We start from the raw sequence: 19,365 nt of genomic DNA, 5'->3' as shown, positions 1-19,365 counted from the left end.
TGGTGTTGGAGGTCTGACCCCCCACCCTGACCGCCTTTCACTCAGAAAGTCCAGTATCCAGGCGCTCAGAGCGGAGCTCAGACCCAGCTCGATCAGCTTGTCCACCAGTCTGGTGGGGACTATGGTGTTGAACGCTGAGCTATAGTCAATGAACAACAGTCTCACATAGCCCCCCTTCTGGCTGTCTAGGTGAGAGAGGGTGTTGTGTAGTACCTGAGAGACCGCATCGTCAGTGGACCTGTTTGACCTGTATGCAAATTGCAAAGGGTCCATATCACTGGGGAGGGAGGCACAAATGTAATCCTTAACCAGCCTCTCAAAACATTTCATGACTGGGGGGAGCTCCAGTAGCTCACCACGTACCGCAAGTGCTATTTCAGCGCCGTGGACAACCGCGCTCGCGCGGATCTGGGGCTGAGCGCGTTCGAATCCCGGACGGCAGCCGTGCCTTTCCCAGAGTGTCTTTCCCCCCATCTGAACCCTTTCAGCCTGCTTCTGTCGGTCAAACTTGACCAAGTATGAATGCGAAGAAAAAGCGATAAACGCTAAAAGAACCAGGTGACTGGTCAAAGTAAAAAAAAAAAAAAAAAAAAAACATTTCATGACATTTCCAGATTTTTTCCACTATTTTAAGGCATACACTTTAAGACCATTGACAACATGGTTTGATCCCCAAGCATTAGTATCCTGGAGAAATTTAGAAGAAAATATAGTAGCTCCACATAGACTGAAGGACATAGCATACACTAAATTATCAATTAAGCAATGCGAACGGAAATTTGGCCCCATAATTACTCATGCGATCCGGATATGGCGTGAAACACAAAAAAAATATTCTAACCCACATAAATGGCATAATCATACTCCCTTATTCAATAACAATGCACTCTTGATTGGAAAACGACCTATAAGATTCCCTATATGGGAAAAGCAAGGCATACACTCATTAGGTGATGTTTTCAACAAACAAGGTTTTTGTAGTTATGAAGAAATACGCAAAAAATGTAATCTCACAGAGTCCACACATTATTTTTACGCACAGTTATTGTTATGTTTGAAGTCTCACAGTGTTCCATTAAAGGTTAAAGTTGGTGTGGTACCATGTGTAATACCTCTATCAGGCTTTAATTATATGGCAAGAACAGTACCTCTCTAAGGCTTTACTTATGATGCACCATTGATTGATTGATTGAAAACTTTATTAACAGATTGCAGAATGGGTACAATACAGTACAGCTCAATACACACAATTGTTAAGGGGATGCAGACCAGAGAAAGACTTTCGTCTTGTTTACACCAGGGTCCCCCATTTTCAATTCATCAGGACATATATGACATACATGACATACAGATATAGTCAGTACTGCTACATCTATACATTTATGACATACCAGATTTGCAAATACAGTACTGTTTGTGATACAGAAGGAGTCAAGAAAAGGGAGTATATACATTTGACGTAGAAACTGTACATTGGAGGAGGTTGGGTGGGGGGGGGGGTTGGGTACACTGGGATATTGACAACCATACTGGGTAATTTACATTGGAGGTGGGTGGGGGGGGGGGGGGGGGGGGGGGGGGCACATTGTATAAACAAGCAAAACTGTACATTGAGGGGGGGGGGGGGGACTCTGTACAAACAAACAAAATTGTACATTGGACTATTGACAAGACCATACTAGGTAAATGACTGTACATTGGAGGGGGTTGGGTTAGGATATTTACTGGGGCCAGTGTTGCATTGCAGTCTCCCGTAGGTGTCTCTTGAGAGAGGTTTTGAAAGTGGGTAGTGATCCACATTCCTTTACAGCTTTGGGTAGGGCGTTCCACATTGATGTGGCATAATTGCGAAACGTGTTTAGTCCCTTATTTGAGCCGAATCTGGGTTTAACATGATTTGTGGAGCTCCCTCTGGTGTTGTGATTGTGGTATTCACTGACCTTTGGGAAGTATTTTGCCATGTACATGGGTACCTTGGTCGTGTAGTGTATCTTGTAGACCAGGCCCATTGCAAGTTGCTGTACTCTGTCATCTACTCTAAGCCATCCTAGGTTGTCAAAGTGGGCAGGGGTGAGGTGGGTTCTAGGAGTAAGGTCAAGCAGTAGTCTGACCAGTTTGTTTTGAGATGTTTGTAATTTTGTTTTTAGCGCCTTTGAGGTGCTTTGGTACCATGAGGTGCAAGCATAGTCGTAGTACCCCTGAATGAGTGCTCCTGCCAGAGTCTTCAGGGTATTCTTGTTTACCAGAGAGGAGATCCGGTACAAGAATCGAGTTCGTTGGTTGACTTTTTTTATTACATTGGATGCCATTTTGTCACAGGAGAGATTAGCCTCTAGGATGGAACCCAGGTAGGTAATTTCATCTTTCCTTGTGACAATATTGTCACCCACTGTAACTGAGAAGCCGTCGGTCTTGCTGAGTTTGTTATTTGAACCGAAGAGAATGGACTCTGTTTTGCCCATGTGTAATGATAGTTTGTTATCAGCGAGCCATATGCAGATTCTGCCTAGTTCAGAGCTGAGGGTTTTTTCAACCTGTAACTTGTTCTTGTCAGAGACCAGCAGGGCTGAGTCGTCCGCAAACAGGAACAAGTTGCAGTCACAAGCTGACGACATGTCATTTGCATAAATTAGGAACAGTAGCGGTCCTAGTATGCTTCCTTGTGGAACACCACAGCTCACTGTGAGAGGGGGGGATAGGGTACCGTTTACCTCCACCATCTGTTCCCTGCCCTCAAGGTAGGATTGCATCCAGCTCACTGATAGACTATCAAAACCAATTGCTTTTAGCTTGTCAATCAGAATGGAGTGATTGACCGTGTCAAAGGCCTTTTGTAGGTCCAGCATGACCATGCCGCAGTATTTGCCTGCGTCCACCTCTTGTTTGATGTGGTCATTCAAATAGAGAAGGCATGTGTCAGTGGAGTGGGATGTTCTGAAGCCAGATTGGAATTCGTAGATTAGATTTTTTTCCGCTAGGTACTTTTCGACCTGTTCGTAGACTATTTTTTCCATGACTTTCGAGATGGAGGTGAGAATAGAAACAGGGCGGTAGTTGCCTGGGTCTAATTTGCTGCCCTTTTTGTGCAGAGGGGTCACCCTCGCAATTTTGAAGTCCTTGGGGACGTGTCCCTGTTTTATGGAGAGGTTTATTATGTGTGTGATGATTGGGGTGATGGCGGCTGCTGAGTCTCTGAGGAATTTGGAGGGGATGTTGTCATGGCCAGTGGCCTTGTTAGGTTGGAGGGCGCTCAGTTTATTGAGTACCTCATCTGTTGTTACCATTTCTAGCTTGAAGTCGTCCTTGCGGACCCCTAGGTTTTTGTAGTAAGCTACTATGTGTTCTACCCCATAAAGCCCTGAGTGGGAGGGTAGTTTGTTTACCAGTGTTGTGGCTATGTTTGTGAAGAAAATGTTTAAGTAATTGGCTACATCCAGCTTGTCTGTGATGAGCGTGTTGTCCGTTTTTATGTTTATGTTTGAGAATCTGGTTTTAAGTTTTTTACTGCATCCTAGTTGATTATTGAGTAATTTCCAAAGTTCACGTGGTTTGTTTTTGTTTTCCTCAGTTTTGTCATTGATGAAATTCTTTTTTGCAGTTTTGATCATGGAGTTTACGTCGTTTCTTAGTCTGTTTCTTTCTAGTTTGAGTTCAGTCACGTGGGCTTGGAGTTCACTGCTCGTGCTTTTAGTAAGCTTTGACTGACTTTTACGAAACTCAGAGCATTTTTTGTCTCTGGTTTTCATAGCGGCCAGTATTTCGGAGTGCATCCACGGCTCAGCACGATTTTTTACCCTCGTGGTTCTTAGGGGGGCCATGTCGTTTAGTATTGTTGAGAATTTGGTTTTGAAACCAAGCCATGTTTCTTCAACCAGTGTACCATTGAGTTCATCTGACCAGTCCAGGCTCTCCAGTTCAAGGTTAAAGGCCTCGCTAGAGTAGGTTTTGAGGTCTCTAGATGTGACTGTTTTGTGGCAGCCAGCCTTTTGTTTTAGTTTTTTGCGGGTACAGAATATCATATAATGATCACTTAACCCGCATGCTATAACCCCTTTATTGGAGATCTTGGACTTGTCGGAGGTCAGAATGAGGTCAATGGTAGTCTGAGTTGATTCACATACACGTGTGGGTTGGGTGATTAGCTGGCTGAGGCCGTGCAGATCACAAAACCTACTGAATGACTTGAAGACGGGTGCATCTTTTCGTTGCATATCCGTGTTCCAGTCTCCAATAAGAATTTTGTCTACATCCTCAACTCCAGCTAAACACCCATCCAGTGTATCATAAAAGTCACTATGATCTGGCGGCCTGTAGACTGTGCCAACCAGTAGGGATTTCGCCCTTTCGAATAGGATTTCCACCCATACAGTTTCAATTGATTTATGATTCAGGTCATTTCTGTTGATGAATTTGGTGTCCTTGTGTATGTACATACAGACACCACCTCCATGTTTGTTCCTATCATTCCTAATTATTGAGTAGTTCTCAATCTCTATCTCTGGATCTTTTACAGAATCGTCCAGGTCTGTAACCTCCCCAAAGGGAAAAGGTTAATTAGATGGGAAAATATTATTAAAGAACAAACACGTTATCACACTCAAAGGAAACCAAAAATGTGGGCCCACTTTACCAAACAAAAGTCCTAGCTAAAGCCGGCTTCTAATGTTTGGGGTTGCCCCTCCACGCTGCTGTTAGCGTTCGGTTCAAAAAACAATTCTCTTCGCCCTTTAGGCCGCGACACACTGTGTACTGTGCAATAAGATCCTGGGCACCGAAGCCCTAATGTACTCAACCAAGATGGCGGCCTCGCCGGGCCACCACCGTCGAAGTAGCAAGATGGCGTCGAACGCTCTCGTCGCGGGCGCTAGCAAGCGGGGCTGGAGCAGAGGGGCAGTAGTGACCTGAGAGCGTGTGCTGGGTGTTGGCGACCTCTGCCGGTCGGGACGACCTCCCGTGTTTGACTGACGACAGCCGGTGCAGACTGGTTGTAGACAGCCGGTGCAGAGTCGACGCGCATCCATACACTTGCCCTCACTCACACTGAAGCTACACTCTGGGTCCCAAACAGCCCACCTGCTACACGGTTATACTGTGGCGCAACGTGGTTGACTATACCACCGGTCTTCTTCAGCGCCTCGCGCTCGGGGTGCACTGGAGTCAATATAGCCGCTAGCAGCATGCTAATTATACCGTCACGCTGCTACTATAACCCGCTACCTAAATGGACATTAGTCTTTGGGTTCAGTTTCTCTTACCCACGCACTATCACGGATACTCCTAGGATAACCCGTCACTAGCAAGTATGTCTCGTAACCCGTCGCTCGCTCCGGCGGGGCTCTCTGGTGGTTTTTTAACGGGGCTATTCCAAAGCACCTCCCGTTGTAGCTGCGACCGTTCACGGCTACATCCCAAGCCGAAGAGGTCTTCCGGTTCTTCCCACCTCCAGGTCATTCCCTCTTCCTCGCTGCCTGCCTCTCTCCCGTACACTCTCTGCCTGCCCTCGCCCCCTGCTGGCCGCCAACTAGCCACACAGGGAAAAGGATGGTAGAATAGGATCCAGTAATGCCGTTTATAATCCATATTTCAGCCGGTAGAAGAAGGAGGAGCTCGCGTCATTGTTCGTGAGAATATCAATGGAAACTAGTCAACATGTCTTTGTGCACAAAGGGGAGATAACAGGCAAGTCAGCACTTCTGAATAATAGGCATATTTTCAGGGTGCTATACATGAATTTCAAATTTTTCTGTAATTTTCTGTAACGTCATCATCGTGTATAATGCGTAAAATTAGGCTATTTTGATGTATGATTCATGATTTGCGCACTAATTCACCGTAATAGACAATAGCATAAATCTATGGGGTTGTGGCACTGCAGATATACCCTACTCGTAATAGATGGCAACATGCATGCTATTCTTGCGTTTACCATTCGGAGCGTGACGGCGCTGCAGCCTGCAGGCACAAATCAAACTTCACCCGCCGTTTTAAAAGAAAAAAAATACAGGTATTCAGGATAATGTCGAAAGTTAAACGAAATATCAAAGAAGTAAGCCTTCTAACCAATTTTGGTTTTACAAAGAAGGCGAAGCAGCCAATCGACTCGACTGAGCAGGAGCCGGTAGGAGCATCTACTTCTTCAATAGCAGACAATTTTAAATTGACTGCTGGCGACGCTAACAACCTGCTGCGGGGACTACTTCTGTGACATGCAGATTTTGAGAATTGGGCAGATCTTCACCATTAGGTGGGTGGCAAGTCATTTTAATACTGTAAAAGCAGTCTGGAATAACTACCCTGCTTTAGCGCGCCACTTTAAAACAGCAAGTGAGGACGCATCTCGCAGGCAGCTGATCCCAGGCCTTTGTGGTCGCTTCTGTGTTAAAGTAAGACCTACTTTTCCTAATTACAATAACTGTATTATTATCATTATTGCTCATTTATAAAATGTCTATCGTATGATTGTTGTGCGTTGGTTACATGCGCAGCTGCGCTTGTCTCGTGTGTGGGTGCGTCACTCTTTGAGTACTGACCAAGGTGCCACTGCTGACTGGTGTGATAATGTTGCATTTTGCCTACTATAATAATGTTAGACTCGATGTGTTTGGTCGTGGACTTGTTCGGTATTGGTTCATCCGTGTGTTTATGTGTAAATAGGACTGTTGTGTGTGAATTTTAGTGTTGGATCAGAGGGGTTAATCTGAGCATGTGTATTTCAATATGTGCGTCTTCATCATGCATGCAGACACCTGTGTGGTGTGGACTATGTGTGGACTGTAACGTTACTCATACCTATAGCCTATGTCAGCAAGCGTCACAGTAAAGTCCTTTGTGAGGCATGCGCAGCGCTGCTGACCCCCCCCCAAAAAATATAATGAGCTCCCCCGAAGACCATGGTATGGTTCGCACAGTCATAATAGTCCATGGGCCAGACCAGATATCGGTACCATTCAAGCTAAGATGTGAATCTTTCTGACCAATATAGAGGTCACTGGAGCTCTTTGAACAGTCAACAACACACATTTTTACACGATTTTCCCCTAAATTATATACTATATTTTAGCCTTGTGTCATCTAGGAGCAACAGGGACGGACACAAAATACTAAATCTACAAAACTCTCAGGACCATAAGGATTCAGGAAATGTATAATATGCCTATACTATTTCTTGTCAGGGGTGATTGTGAGCCTAAATTAGAAGAGCAGTATTTGGCTCCTATTAAACTATACTATCAGGTGGGGAGCGCATCCAGTACATTGCCAGCTTGCCCTCATCTTCTTTCCATCCATGCTCTGTAGGACTTGGGACCACAGGGTTAGACTGCAGACTGCTCTTCCAGATTGCTGCCTGATAGTTGGCTCGTTCAACATGCAGGAAGAGACAGTCTCTACATGGTGGCAGCTGGCTAGACTCAACCTCTCCCCTTTTGGTACAGAAGAGCTGGTAGCGCAGTTGGTTCACCTCTACCGTGCTGCTGTTAGCAGAGTACATGTAAACTCCTCAATTCTCTGGAACAGCTCCTCACTCACATCCCATGACTGCCCTAGTCCACTGAAGGTTTCTTGGTACATGACAGGAGAGATGTGCAGGGCAGGAGAGAGGTGCAGGACAGGAGAGAGGTGCAGGGCAGGAGATTGTCAAAACCTCATACTTCCACCTCTGCAACATCGCCAAAATTCGACACTGCCTCTCCCCCCCTGCCGCTGAATCCCTCATACACGCCTTCATCTCCTCCCGCCTCGACTATTGCAACTCCCTCCTCACTGGCATCACCTCCCGCTCCCTCCATAAACTGTAGATGGTCCAAAATTCAGCTGCCCGCCTCCTCACAAACACCCGGTCCTGTGAACACATCACTCCTGTCCTCCACTCTTTCCACTTCGAACTCGAGGAGTCAGAGGATGAGAGTGATGAGCAGTTTGAGTGACATTATGGGGTGATTCTGGACTAGGTTACCCATCTCAACTCTCACAGATCGTGATAGCCCGACTATAATCAGATCTTGACATAGGCCTATTCCCATTAATAACGATACTGTGGGATTAAATGTATGATTCACTTTCAATGTTAATTTTGTTTATAATGTTGTTCTGTTTAATAGGTTGTTTATAAAACTCTAAGTGGTTCCTTATCTCATTGTGGTGTCCTTTATGTCCTGTATATAAAGACAGACCACTTTGTGACATTATCCTGGCTGTTCTGTAGTTTAATAGGAGCCTAACATGCTCTTCTAATTTAAGGCTCGCAATCACCCCTGACAAGAAATAGTATAGGCATATTATACATTTCCTGAATCCTTATGGTCCTGAGAGTGTTGTAGATTTAGTATGTTGTGTCCCTGTTGCTCCTAGATGACACAGGGCTAAAAGATAGTATATCATTTAGGCAAAAATCGTGTAAAATGTGTGTTGTTGACTGTTCAAAGAGCTCCAGTGACCTCTATATTGGTCAGAAAGATTCACATCTTAGCTTGAATGAAAGATGACATAGTCCCCTTTAAAATGATACCAAAGACAATATTGTGAAACATTGACAGATGTCCTCTATAAGTCTAAAGCAGGTTATACAATGACATGCAAATATCTTGATTCTGATTGGCTGAAACAGTCAAGTTAGACGTTGTGATATCGTATAACACACTCCACGTGACCCCAGAACCCGCCCACAACCGAATCATTATTATTTTATTTGTTTAATGACTCCGCCGTTTCCTTTTTCTGAATGAAACCAAGATGGCGGACAATAATCTTTATGAATGGATGTATTGATTTCTTCATAACGACTCATTCAAAAAAGATACAGTCAACTGGAATGTTAGTTTTTTACACATATGTTGGATTATGTAATTGGTTTGTCATGACCCATTGTCAAAACAATAATAAATTGCGGGATTTATATGAAGTGTGTTGTTAGATGGCATTCTTTGTAGCACCTCCCTCTGCTTCAAAAGGACACTGTCACATGAAGCGATTTTACTGGATGTCCCGCACAGGTTCATTTGTAAACACAAGTTGTTCATCATGTCCGATTTCATTGTAAATTTTGATCTATTTGGTGGACTGACCTTTGAGGAATGGGATGCACAGCAGGAGAAAAGACATGCTGACATTGACGAAAACTAACTTATCAACCTTTAACAGAAATGAGAAGATGACAATCAGACAAACGATTTGGGCCGTCAATTTTTTAATATGTGGTGTGCGGAGCAGAAAGCTCAGATTGATTTAAAAACTGTTGACAAGAGCGAGTTCAACCAGGTATTAAGACTGTTTTATGTTTATGTTTTTGTTCAATTGCATTTTGTGGGCACGGCCCATTGGATCAACTTTTTCTGTTTTTGAATAAATCTCCATTATGCTTCAATTACTGTGTGTTTATTGTATAGCAATAAGTTTGGGTGAATTAGGCCATTGTATAAAAGCATTAAATCACTTGAAGTCGTGTGCTATACTCATTAGATCACACCTAGGGGGGTCTAACGGTCTAACAACACCCCCTAGGCGTGATCTAATGAGTATAACACACTCCTACGCGTGATGTAATGCTTAAATATGCACCAGCATCTGAAACGCAAATGGGGTGGGTATACTTCATGACTTGATAATTATGATAAAGCTACCACTCCGGAAGGGCTATCATACCAAAATATCATCTACAGACATAGATCTTTGAAAAAATTATATGTAAGTTTCGTCACCTTGAGTGGTACCGACAAGTGAAATTTTGGCCTCTGGCCCATGGACTATAACAGTGGTCTACATTTAGACTGAGATTCAATTAATGAAGTGTGATTATTTTGTGAGTTGTCATTTAACCCCAGCTACAGGCAAATTGTCAACTCTGCAATAAGTGTGTTTGCCTGCAGATAAATGCTATAGGGCTTTTCACAACATCTAATAGAAAATAAAAATTAAATATGTTTTGCATTATCCACTGATAAGCGAACAGTTATAAGAACAGTGTGTACCTAACAGCTTCATGCCCTCATGGGCTACACAGTACACACGTGTTTGATTTATATCCTGGATGGATGGGTGGATAACGGTGTATTCATGTTTCTAAAAAGGATTTCAAAAGGCTTACAATTGTAAACGAGGTGCACACACACGCACACACACACACACACACACACACGCACACACGCGCGCGCGCGCACACACACACACACACACACACACACACAAACACACACGCCATAGCCTCCTTCACCTAAACAGCGCCTCTAGACGCGCAGCATTGTCCGGGCAGAATGTGTGATCGTATGGGCTGTAATCGCCTCGTAATCTGAACTGAAGTCAGCGCTAAACCCCCAGCGGTTAAGTTGCTTTAGATCTATTCATAGATCATCGCAGAGCCGGTCAGACGATGAGAGGAGAGGATCCCCGCGCCGGAGGCTTCTTCTCGGTCCATCCGTGGTCCGGGGGTTCGCCTACTACCATGGAGAGCAAATGGGATGAACTTCAGTCGTTCGCGCTGGCGAAGTATGGCGCTGTCACCGCGGTGACACTGATCTGTGAGTCGTGGCCTCTGTGTTCTCTCTATTATGTGGTATCTCTGTGGTGGGGGTCTCTCTCTCTGGAAAGCGTGTGCGTCCTCGCAAATTTGATGACATTTGAAAATCAAAAGACAGAATCGTGGGAGAGATGAACTGAGAGAGAAGTGTTGTTATTAGTAAGGACTGGAGAGGTGTCAAACCACTGTCACAAAATAAATCTCTAGAATAACTACCGCCCGTTTAATCGTTCACTTTCATTAGTTATTTTGGTATTAATACCTTTACCTTCCGTTGACTTTGCTTTTCATTTGGGGCATTTTACAATAGTTATAGAACCCGAGGTAAAAATAATTATAAAATTGGCGACCAGTTTATTTTAGGAGGCGTGTGTCGATTTAGCTTTCATCCATAGTTCCAACTGTCCGACGAGGCTTATTATATGATCGGTGCAATAAGGCAATAAAGGTTACTTACTTGTGTTGGTCACAATCTGACGTGTTTTCGGCATCAAGTTCAAGGTGCACAGCAGCAGCACACGAACAACCATTCTGAGAATTTAACTTTTCTGGAAAAAATGGATTTCATTTAGTGCCGACCATGTGCATCAACTAGAGAGAGATGCAGTATAAACTGTCAAAACAGACCGTGCACATTCCAACTCTGTGAGCCATCACACTGCTCACATGCTAAAGAAAGAGAGATAACACTCGTTTTAAGAATAATTTATTTAATTATTTATATTGTAAAGTAAAGTCCATTCAATATATTGTGAACAAACATAACAACAATAACACAAAAGAAAGAGACACAGAGAGCTAAAAGTCTTGAACTTGTGATGTCATCAAGATGTGTAGTGAGTGACCACCAGCAGCTGATCCACAATCTGGCAAAGATGGCAATCGTGATTGGGAGAACACTCTGGGATTTTCCTGGGATAGGGGCTCACTTTCTGATAATGCAACTCTACAATAAAGCTCATTTGTGGTTGAAAGAGCCCAATAATCAACCTCACTGCCAACGAGCAGCACAGTATAACAGTGTGATCTTAATAAGTCTAACAGTGTGATCTTAATAAACATATAGGAACAAATCTATAATGTGATCTTAGTAAACATATAGGAACACGTCTATAATGTGATCTTAATAAACATATATAGGAACAAGTCTAACAGTGTGATCTTAATATTTATGTAGGAACAAGTCTAACAGTGTGATCTTAATAAACATGAACAAGTCTAACAGTGTGATATTAATAAACACAGTAGGACACTTTTTGTAGGTAACTATAAAAGAAGGAAGGGTCATCACGTCAGAATATCAAGGAAACTATAAAAGAAGGAAGGGTCATCATATCAGAAGTTTCAAGTTTCTTTAATAGTTGTCATACAGAAGTACAGAATACTTTTATACAAAATGCTTCTTACTGTTACGCTCCAGAGACTGTGCTAGACAAGATTAGTATATGAAATAGAATAGTATAGCATGTAACAGAAGTAAAAATAGAAGTCACAGTGTTCAGTATAGACATATGTACAATGTTCGATGCAGAATAGAAGTAACTGAATTACCATACAATGCAATGTACTAATATACAATACTATATAGTGCAAAGCAGAAATGGGATGAGGTACAATTTAGGTACAATTTACAGTAAGGTGTACGAGTTGTAGTGCAAATCCTTTACCAATAAATATAAAGTGTGTTTAGGTGATCTAAAGTGTGGAGAGTGGGTGCTGCAGTGTGTTGTTTGTTTAAAGTGAGTGTGCGCGTGTGGTAGGGATGGGTACCTTTCACATTTGAACCGATACCGGTACCGATACCGGTACCTGTGAATCGATACCGGTACCCAACGGTACCTTTTTTCGGTACTTTAGTCTCTAAAAATTGTATCTACCTCAGTTGTAAAAAAAAAATCCAAACTTAATATTTAATAAATAAATAATGTATTATTATTACTTTATTATTATTTACATCTTACTAATGTAAAGTATTTTACAACTGATTAAACAAACAAACAATCTAGCAGCAATGAACTACTCTGCTGCTGATTGAGTATTCTAGCAGTTATTTTTGCTCCACCCCCGCTTGGAGAAGACCCGCTCTGCGGTGTGTGTGTGGCTTGTATACCGACGTCACATCCTCTACTCTTCTGTCCCGAGTTGTGCCGGCTTGCACTGTAGCCCTAGGAGCTAACGTTATGTCCGACGGTTAGCTTAGCTAACGTCAGCTTAAGAACGTCAAATGGGTTACAAATATGTGAAACTATGGAAGGAGTAAGCCGACCGCTAAAAATAAAACCCACCGTGGCAGCGCGAGCACATAGCAAAAGAACGTTTGGAGATAGTGGTGTTTCAAGAGACTGGCTACAGTTATATGATGCTGGGCTGTAGTGATCAGTTGTTCCGTGTGGCGCCACGCAAGTATGTAAAAAAGAAAAACAGAAACAACACGTTTGTCATCTGTAGTAAATAAATGAAGCTGGAATCCATTTGTGACGGATTCAATCTCCTCTCTAAAGACACTCCGTGGCTAGGCTAACAGCCATGTCAGACAGAGCAGATGTGGAAACTGAGCTACACTTTCTAACAACCTGCCCACTACCAAGATAGATATCAGAGACATATACTCCCCAGTCCCCATGAATTGCAAACACCCAAAGAGAGTTTGAAAACATGTATTGTGCCTTAACGTGCGGTTTCGTTTTTGCGGTCAACAAAACGTGACGTCATCGGATTTAAATTTTTTTTGCGCATAGTACCGAAAGTTGGCACCGGTGGATCTCACGTGAATCGATACTTGGTAGTACCGACGTGTTTCGGTAGGTACCTTTAAAAGTACCGAATTCGGTACCCATCCCTAGCGTGTGGATGTGTGTGCTGTGTGCATTTGATGGTTGTTGCATAGTGTTTATTGTTCGTTGAGCAGCCTGATGGCCTGGGGATAGAAGCTTCTTCTGAGTCTTTCTGTGCTCGCCATGAGACTCCGGTATCGCTTGCCTGACCGCAGCAGTTCAAAGAGGCAGTTGTTTGGGTGGCTGGAGTCCTTGATGATTCTCTTGGCCTTACCCCTGCACCGCTTGTTGTAAATTCTCTGGAGGGTGGGAAGCCCCCCTCCAATTGTGCGTTCGGCTGAATGTGCCACTCTCTGTAGTCTGCTACGGTCTTGTGCGGTGCTATTCCCAAACCAGGAGGTGATATTGCCAGTCAGGATGCTCTCTATTGTACATGAGTAGAAGTTCTTAAGGATCTTCTGACTGACTTGGAACTTCCTTAGGCGCCTGAGGAAGTAGAGGCGTTGTCGTGCCTTCTTCACAACACTGTCAATGTGTGTGGTCCATGTCAAGTCCTCGGAAATGTGGACTCCGAGGTACTTAAAACTGTTCACTCTCTCAACCGGTGCCCCGTCGATGCTGAGGGGGCTGTAGTCCCTGACCCCCGACCTCCTAAAGTCCACAATCATCTCCTTTGTTTTGCTGACGTTCAGGGAGAGTCTGTTCTCCTGGCACCATCCCGCCAGGACCTTGACCTCTTCCACGTAGGCCCTCTCGTCGTTTGCAGAGATCAGGCCCACCACTACTGTGTCGTCAGCAAATTTGATGATTGTGTTGTTGCTCCGCTGAGCCACACAGTCATGTGTGTACAGGGAGTAGAGGAGGGGACTCAGAACACAGCCCTGTGGGGCCCCTATGTTGAGGGTGATGGATGAGGAGGTGCAGTTGCCTGCTCTCACCACCTGGGGTCTGCCCGTCAGGAAGTCCAAGACCCACTGGCAGAGGTCATAGTTCAAGCCCAGATCCCTGAGCTTGGCTATGAGTTTGGAGGGGACTATGGCCAGTGGTTCCCAAAGTCGGGGTCGCGACCCAAAGGTGGGCCGCGAGATGATTAAAAAAAAAAAATTTTTTTTTTTTTTTTTTTTTTTTTTTTTTGTCAGGCCACTGAACTTAGAAGCAGGCCAGGACAGTGTTTCTAGTTGTATTCTAAAATTCTATTCTATTGTATTCTAAAATGTGACTATATGGTTTTATATTAACTTAATAAATAAACAAAAACGAAAAATCTACTTATTTCAACGAACATTTCAAACTAAATAACAGATTATGCACATAAAACGCTGAAAACAACCGAAGCAACAATAGTATTTTAATGAGGCTATGATTATTATCATTATTATTTTGCAACAAGTTAGCCCTCTCATAAATAGCACATATAAATGAATAACTAACTTGAACTAACTTAATAGAATTGAAGTGATATTTGGCTTAAAAAATCGGTCGCCTGGCAAAAAAAAAGAAAAAAAAAAGCCTGACGATGTGCATTGGGCCGCGGCTCTCTGACGCCTTATTTTCTGGGCCCTGGCTTGAAAAGTTTGGGAACCCCTGGACTATGGTATTGAATGCTGAGCTGTAGTCGATGAATAGCATTCTCACATAGTTCCCCTGCCTTCCTTGAATACCAAGGAAACTATAAAAGAAGGAAAGGTCATCACATCAGCATACCAGCGTTCTATATGCTCTGCTTGGTGCCAGACTTTGTTGCCAGTTCTATTGAAGCCTATATTAAAATTCAAAATATACAAGAATTTTTTTTATCAACTTTTTCTCCTATTTGTCTATTTTTCTCCCATCCCAATTTCGTGATTCCAATTCTTCCCTCCCCTGTCTTGAACGTTGCTAGACTATGCCTCCCACTGGTCGGCTGTAGTGAGGATAGAAGTCTTGCATCACGTGTCCCCTCCGGTACACGAGGAGGCAGCCTGTCGCATCTTTTCACTAGACAGCTCGAACTCTCAGTGGCGAGGAGTAACGCGTGGGAGGCTCACGCTGCCCCCGATACTTCCTGTTTCTGCTGTACAGGCGTCACCCAACCGACCTGTAGGAGTCGCTGTCCACAACGTCCAATCCCCACCCACCGGCTTTCCCACCCTCTAACACTGCCAATTGTGTTAGTATGTGTGTATGTATGTGTGTGTATGTATGCCAAGCCGGTAGCAACGCCGAGAGCTGGGCTCGATACCAGCATCTCCTGCGTTAGTGGCGAGCGCCTTGCCCACTGCGCCACTCAGCCGCCCAAAAATATACAAGATATTTGAGGAAACATGCATAAAGCAATATATAAATGTTAGCTAGTAACAATGCAACAAATTGCTGATTATTCTGACATCCAAGGTAATAACCTGTTTAAATTAGGCCAAATTGATAGTTTCCACACTTGGCACCAATGTGCGTTCACGCACTACACAGTGACATGATCCCTTCCTTATTGTAATCTTCTTGTAATCACATTGAAATCTTCTTCACGTCTTTCCCGAGTAGTATTGATTATTGTTGTTGTTGTTGACGTTGTTGACTATGGTATTTGTTGACCCTCCCAGGTGTCATTGTGTTGAGGAAGTGGATTGCTGGCGGTGTGTGCCGATCAACGATGCACTTAGAGGGCAAGACGGTCCTCATCACTGGCGCCAACACTGGCATTGGCAAGGAGACCTCTCGGGACATGGCACGCAGAGGTACAGGGCTCAGACTCTATGCACAGCACAGCAGGGAGGAAATGTTTGTGTGTGTGTGTGTGCATGCCTGTGTGCATGTGTGTATTTGCACACACACACACGCCCATGTGTGTGTCCTTGTTTTTCTATCCTTTATTAAAGGTAGAGTCTGTATGATGTCATCAAACAGCAATGTTACATTCCAGCATGTGGCTGTTGTGTTTTGTTTCTCTTTTTGTGTCTCTCTCTCTCGCTCTACCTCTGATCCATGTTTCTGTCACTCATGGAGACACCAATAGGAAGACAACCAGTGATCAAGCAATCAGGAGGCAGAGGTGAAACCACATCCTATATTACCGCGCTAAGATGCGACAGCTGGAGTTGTGAAATGCAAGAGATGGTTCCAAGTCTCCTTTGGCACCGCCTCCCTCTCAATCAATTCTGTCTAGGTCATTTCATATAAACATATAACTAGTTGCACTTTTTTGGGAGACCGAGGTAGATGGCTGCTTCAGTGCATTTGAGTTTATTGCTTCATCCCTTCAGTGGCCAAGGGAGGCGTGGCTTATATTGTTACAGTGTAAACTCTTTGGCTCAGGAGGTGATTTATGCATTTATGTCTCTAGAAGATTGCAATATGACTTTGTGAAGTCAGCTGTCCTTCATGCATATGAGTTGGTGGCAGAGGCATATAGACAACAGTTCAGAAATCACAAGAAGTCCCCAAGTCAGACATTTGTTGAGTGTTGTGCTGCTAACAAGTCTACAGGCTACAACTCTCTTTGATAACTAATACTGTTGGAGGAGTTTAAGAATTGTGTCTGATCAGGCGGTCAGGTGGCGTAGCGGAGATTACGTTCGTCACCAACCCCGGAGACGCTGGATTAGCCTGTTCGAATCCAGCTCACAGCTCCGGGGTTGTCACCAGCTTGGCTGGCCGTTCACACTAATACAATTGGCAGTATTAGAGGGTGGGAGAAGCTGGCGGGGTGGGTCCGGGTCGTTGTAAACAGCGACTCCTACAGTTCGGTCGGGGCGCCTGCTAAGCGCAGATAGGATCTAAGTGGGATAGTGTGATCCTTCCACACGCTACGCCCTCTCAGTGAGAGTCCGCGCTGCCAGGTGAAAAGAAGCGGTTGATTGGCTAGACGTGTGTCGGAGGAAGCACGTGATAGCCTCCACTCTCCCAGACCGACTGTGGGGGGTAAGTGCGCAGCGACCAGGAAGGGGATTGGGAATTGGCATAACGACTAACATTGGGATTTGAGAAAATCGGAGGAAAAAAGAGGGGGAAAAAGATAAAAAAATAAATATATATTGTGTCTGATCGCATCACGGTCTACTTCTCCACAACGCTCCACAGCAATGTGTTAGGTTGTCCAATTTAGAGATGCTTGTTGAGCTGCCTTACTTGTTGGAGGAGCTGACATTGTACAGTTAACCACAGACCACCCCTCTCTCTTTGGTGTAACTTCTCAGATTTGTAACAGTCTTACAACATGATATTGATGTTAGGAATGCTGCACCCATAAAACGTAACGTTATCCTATAACCCTAGTTATATGATACTGGCTGAGCGTCTCGCTCTGCCTTCTGAGATAACCCATTATCTCTAGCACCTAGTGTGCTCCGGGAAACAAAACAAATGCACCCACTTGCACATGACCACGCCACTCCCATGCATCCCCTATATTACGCCGGAAGTGGTCACGCCTCACCCTTCCCAGTTCGATTTCCATAAGCGGAAAACATCCAAGGGACCTCAGGGCGCTAAGACCAAGACGCTCAGCCAGTATCATATAACTAGGGTTATAGGATAACCTTACGTTATATATCAACTGGCCTCGCGTCTTGCTCTGCCTTCTGAGATAAGGGCAGAGCGGACGCGTGGCCAGACAAATGCACCTCCTGAGGGCCCGTAAGCCCCAGCCAGGGAGGAGGGGAGTCCCGTCCACCTGCCCGTCCTAACGAAGGGGGGGGGGGGGGGGGGGGGCAGTCAACTCCACCAAAGTGCGAAAAAGGGGGGAACCAGGCACCCCTGAACGCACAGCGCAAGCGGGACCACGTGTGACACAGCACCCCGCGGTCCACACCCACACACCCCTGCTAGCCCACCTGATGGCGGGATGCAGGAGAGGTCCCGGACCTCAGGACTGCCTGGGAGACAGAACCCCCAGTCATGTCCATGAGGTAAAACCTAACGAAAGGAGTCGGGGAGGATCAGGAGGCCGCAGCACAAATGTCGTCCACCGAGGCCCCCCCTAACAGGGCAGCAGACCGAAACGCTAGTGGATATTCGGATATTCTTTGGCACGAAGGCCGGATCAGGCCACAGAGTTGCCTGCTATTGGCCCGAATAGACAGGTACTCCGACCGCACCAAGAGAGCACATGGCTCACCCACGCATTTAGTGGAGGTGATGGCCCAAAAAAGGAACGCGGTCATAAGACAGACGATCCAACGGCGCCTGCTCAAGAGGCTCAAATGGGGCCCCCAACAGCCTTTCCAGAACAGTTGGAGGTCCCGACTCGGAGACAGAGAATGTTCCACAGGCTTGAGATGCCGTGCGCCAAGCAAGAACGTCCCACGAGAGGGTGGCTGAACAATGTTCCGCCCCCACTCTCGACCATATGCCACTTCCCTGCGTAAGCCGCGGTAGTGGACGGAGCGTGCGCGTTCTGGATGGCGTTAACCACAGAAGAGTTAAGACGCATCCCCACCAGATTCACCCTTTCAGCAGCCAAGCCTAGAGGCTGCCCCAGAACAGGAGGCAGAACAGAGTTCTGTGCGCCTGAGAGAGGGCCCGCAGTGACCACGGAACAGGCCATGGCGGGGCCACCAAGAGCTGAATCAGGGCCGGGAACCACACAGCCGAACCCCGGCGTGGCGCGGCCAGGATCAGAATCCCGCGCTCCTGACGTACCCGCCCCAACAGCTGAGCTATCAGATGTATGGGGGGGAACGCGTACAGAATCCCGGGCGGCCATGGATACATCGAGAAGGCATCCACCCCCAGAGAGCGGTTGTCCTTCCGACTGACCGAGAACCACAAGGGGCATCGGTGGGACTGTCTGCTCGCAATGGCCTCCCCGAATCGGTCCCAGACCTGTCTGACTATGTCTGGACGTAGTCCCCACTCGCTGGGGTGTGGACCGCCCGCGACATCACATTTGCACCCACATTCTCCCTGCCGGGGATGTGGAGAGCCCTCAGGCAGCACAGATTGAGAGACGTCCATAGCCAGAGCTCGACTGCTGCCCGGTGCAGACGGGGGAGCGTACTCCTCCCTGTCTGTCGATATACGACGCTGACGTCGTGTTGTCCGTCCTGATCAAAACATGCTTGCCCACCACAAGGTGGCCGAGCCGTTTGAGGACCAGAAGGACTG

The 19,365-nt window shown here is 45.4% G+C and overlaps 1 protein-coding gene across 1 annotated transcript in view; it reads left to right on the top strand.

Moving 5' to 3' along the window:
• Nucleotides 1-10,396: 10,396 nt before the first annotated feature.
• LOC311246358 (retinol dehydrogenase 13) overlaps nucleotides 10,397-19,365 on the top strand; it is a gene marked incomplete at its 3' end in the record, with an annotated part of 71,254 nt that continues 62,285 nt past the window's right edge. Inside the window, exons 1-2 of the mRNA XM_084336514.1 lie at nucleotides 10,397-10,511; nucleotides 15,864-15,998. Coding sequence (XP_084192640.1) covers nucleotides 10,436-10,511; nucleotides 15,864-15,998 — 211 coding nt within the window. The 5' untranslated portion in view covers nucleotides 10,397-10,435. The remainder of the gene's footprint in view (nucleotides 10,512-15,863; nucleotides 15,999-19,365) is intronic.

This window comes from Notolepis coatsorum (assembly GCF_963971535.1).
Source record: "Notolepis coatsorum genome assembly, chromosome: 19".
NCBI lineage: Eukaryota > Metazoa > Chordata > Actinopteri > Aulopiformes > Paralepididae > Notolepis > Notolepis coatsorum.
Note: the sequence above shows the minus strand (reverse complement) of the source record. Positions and strands in the feature narration are given on the sequence as shown.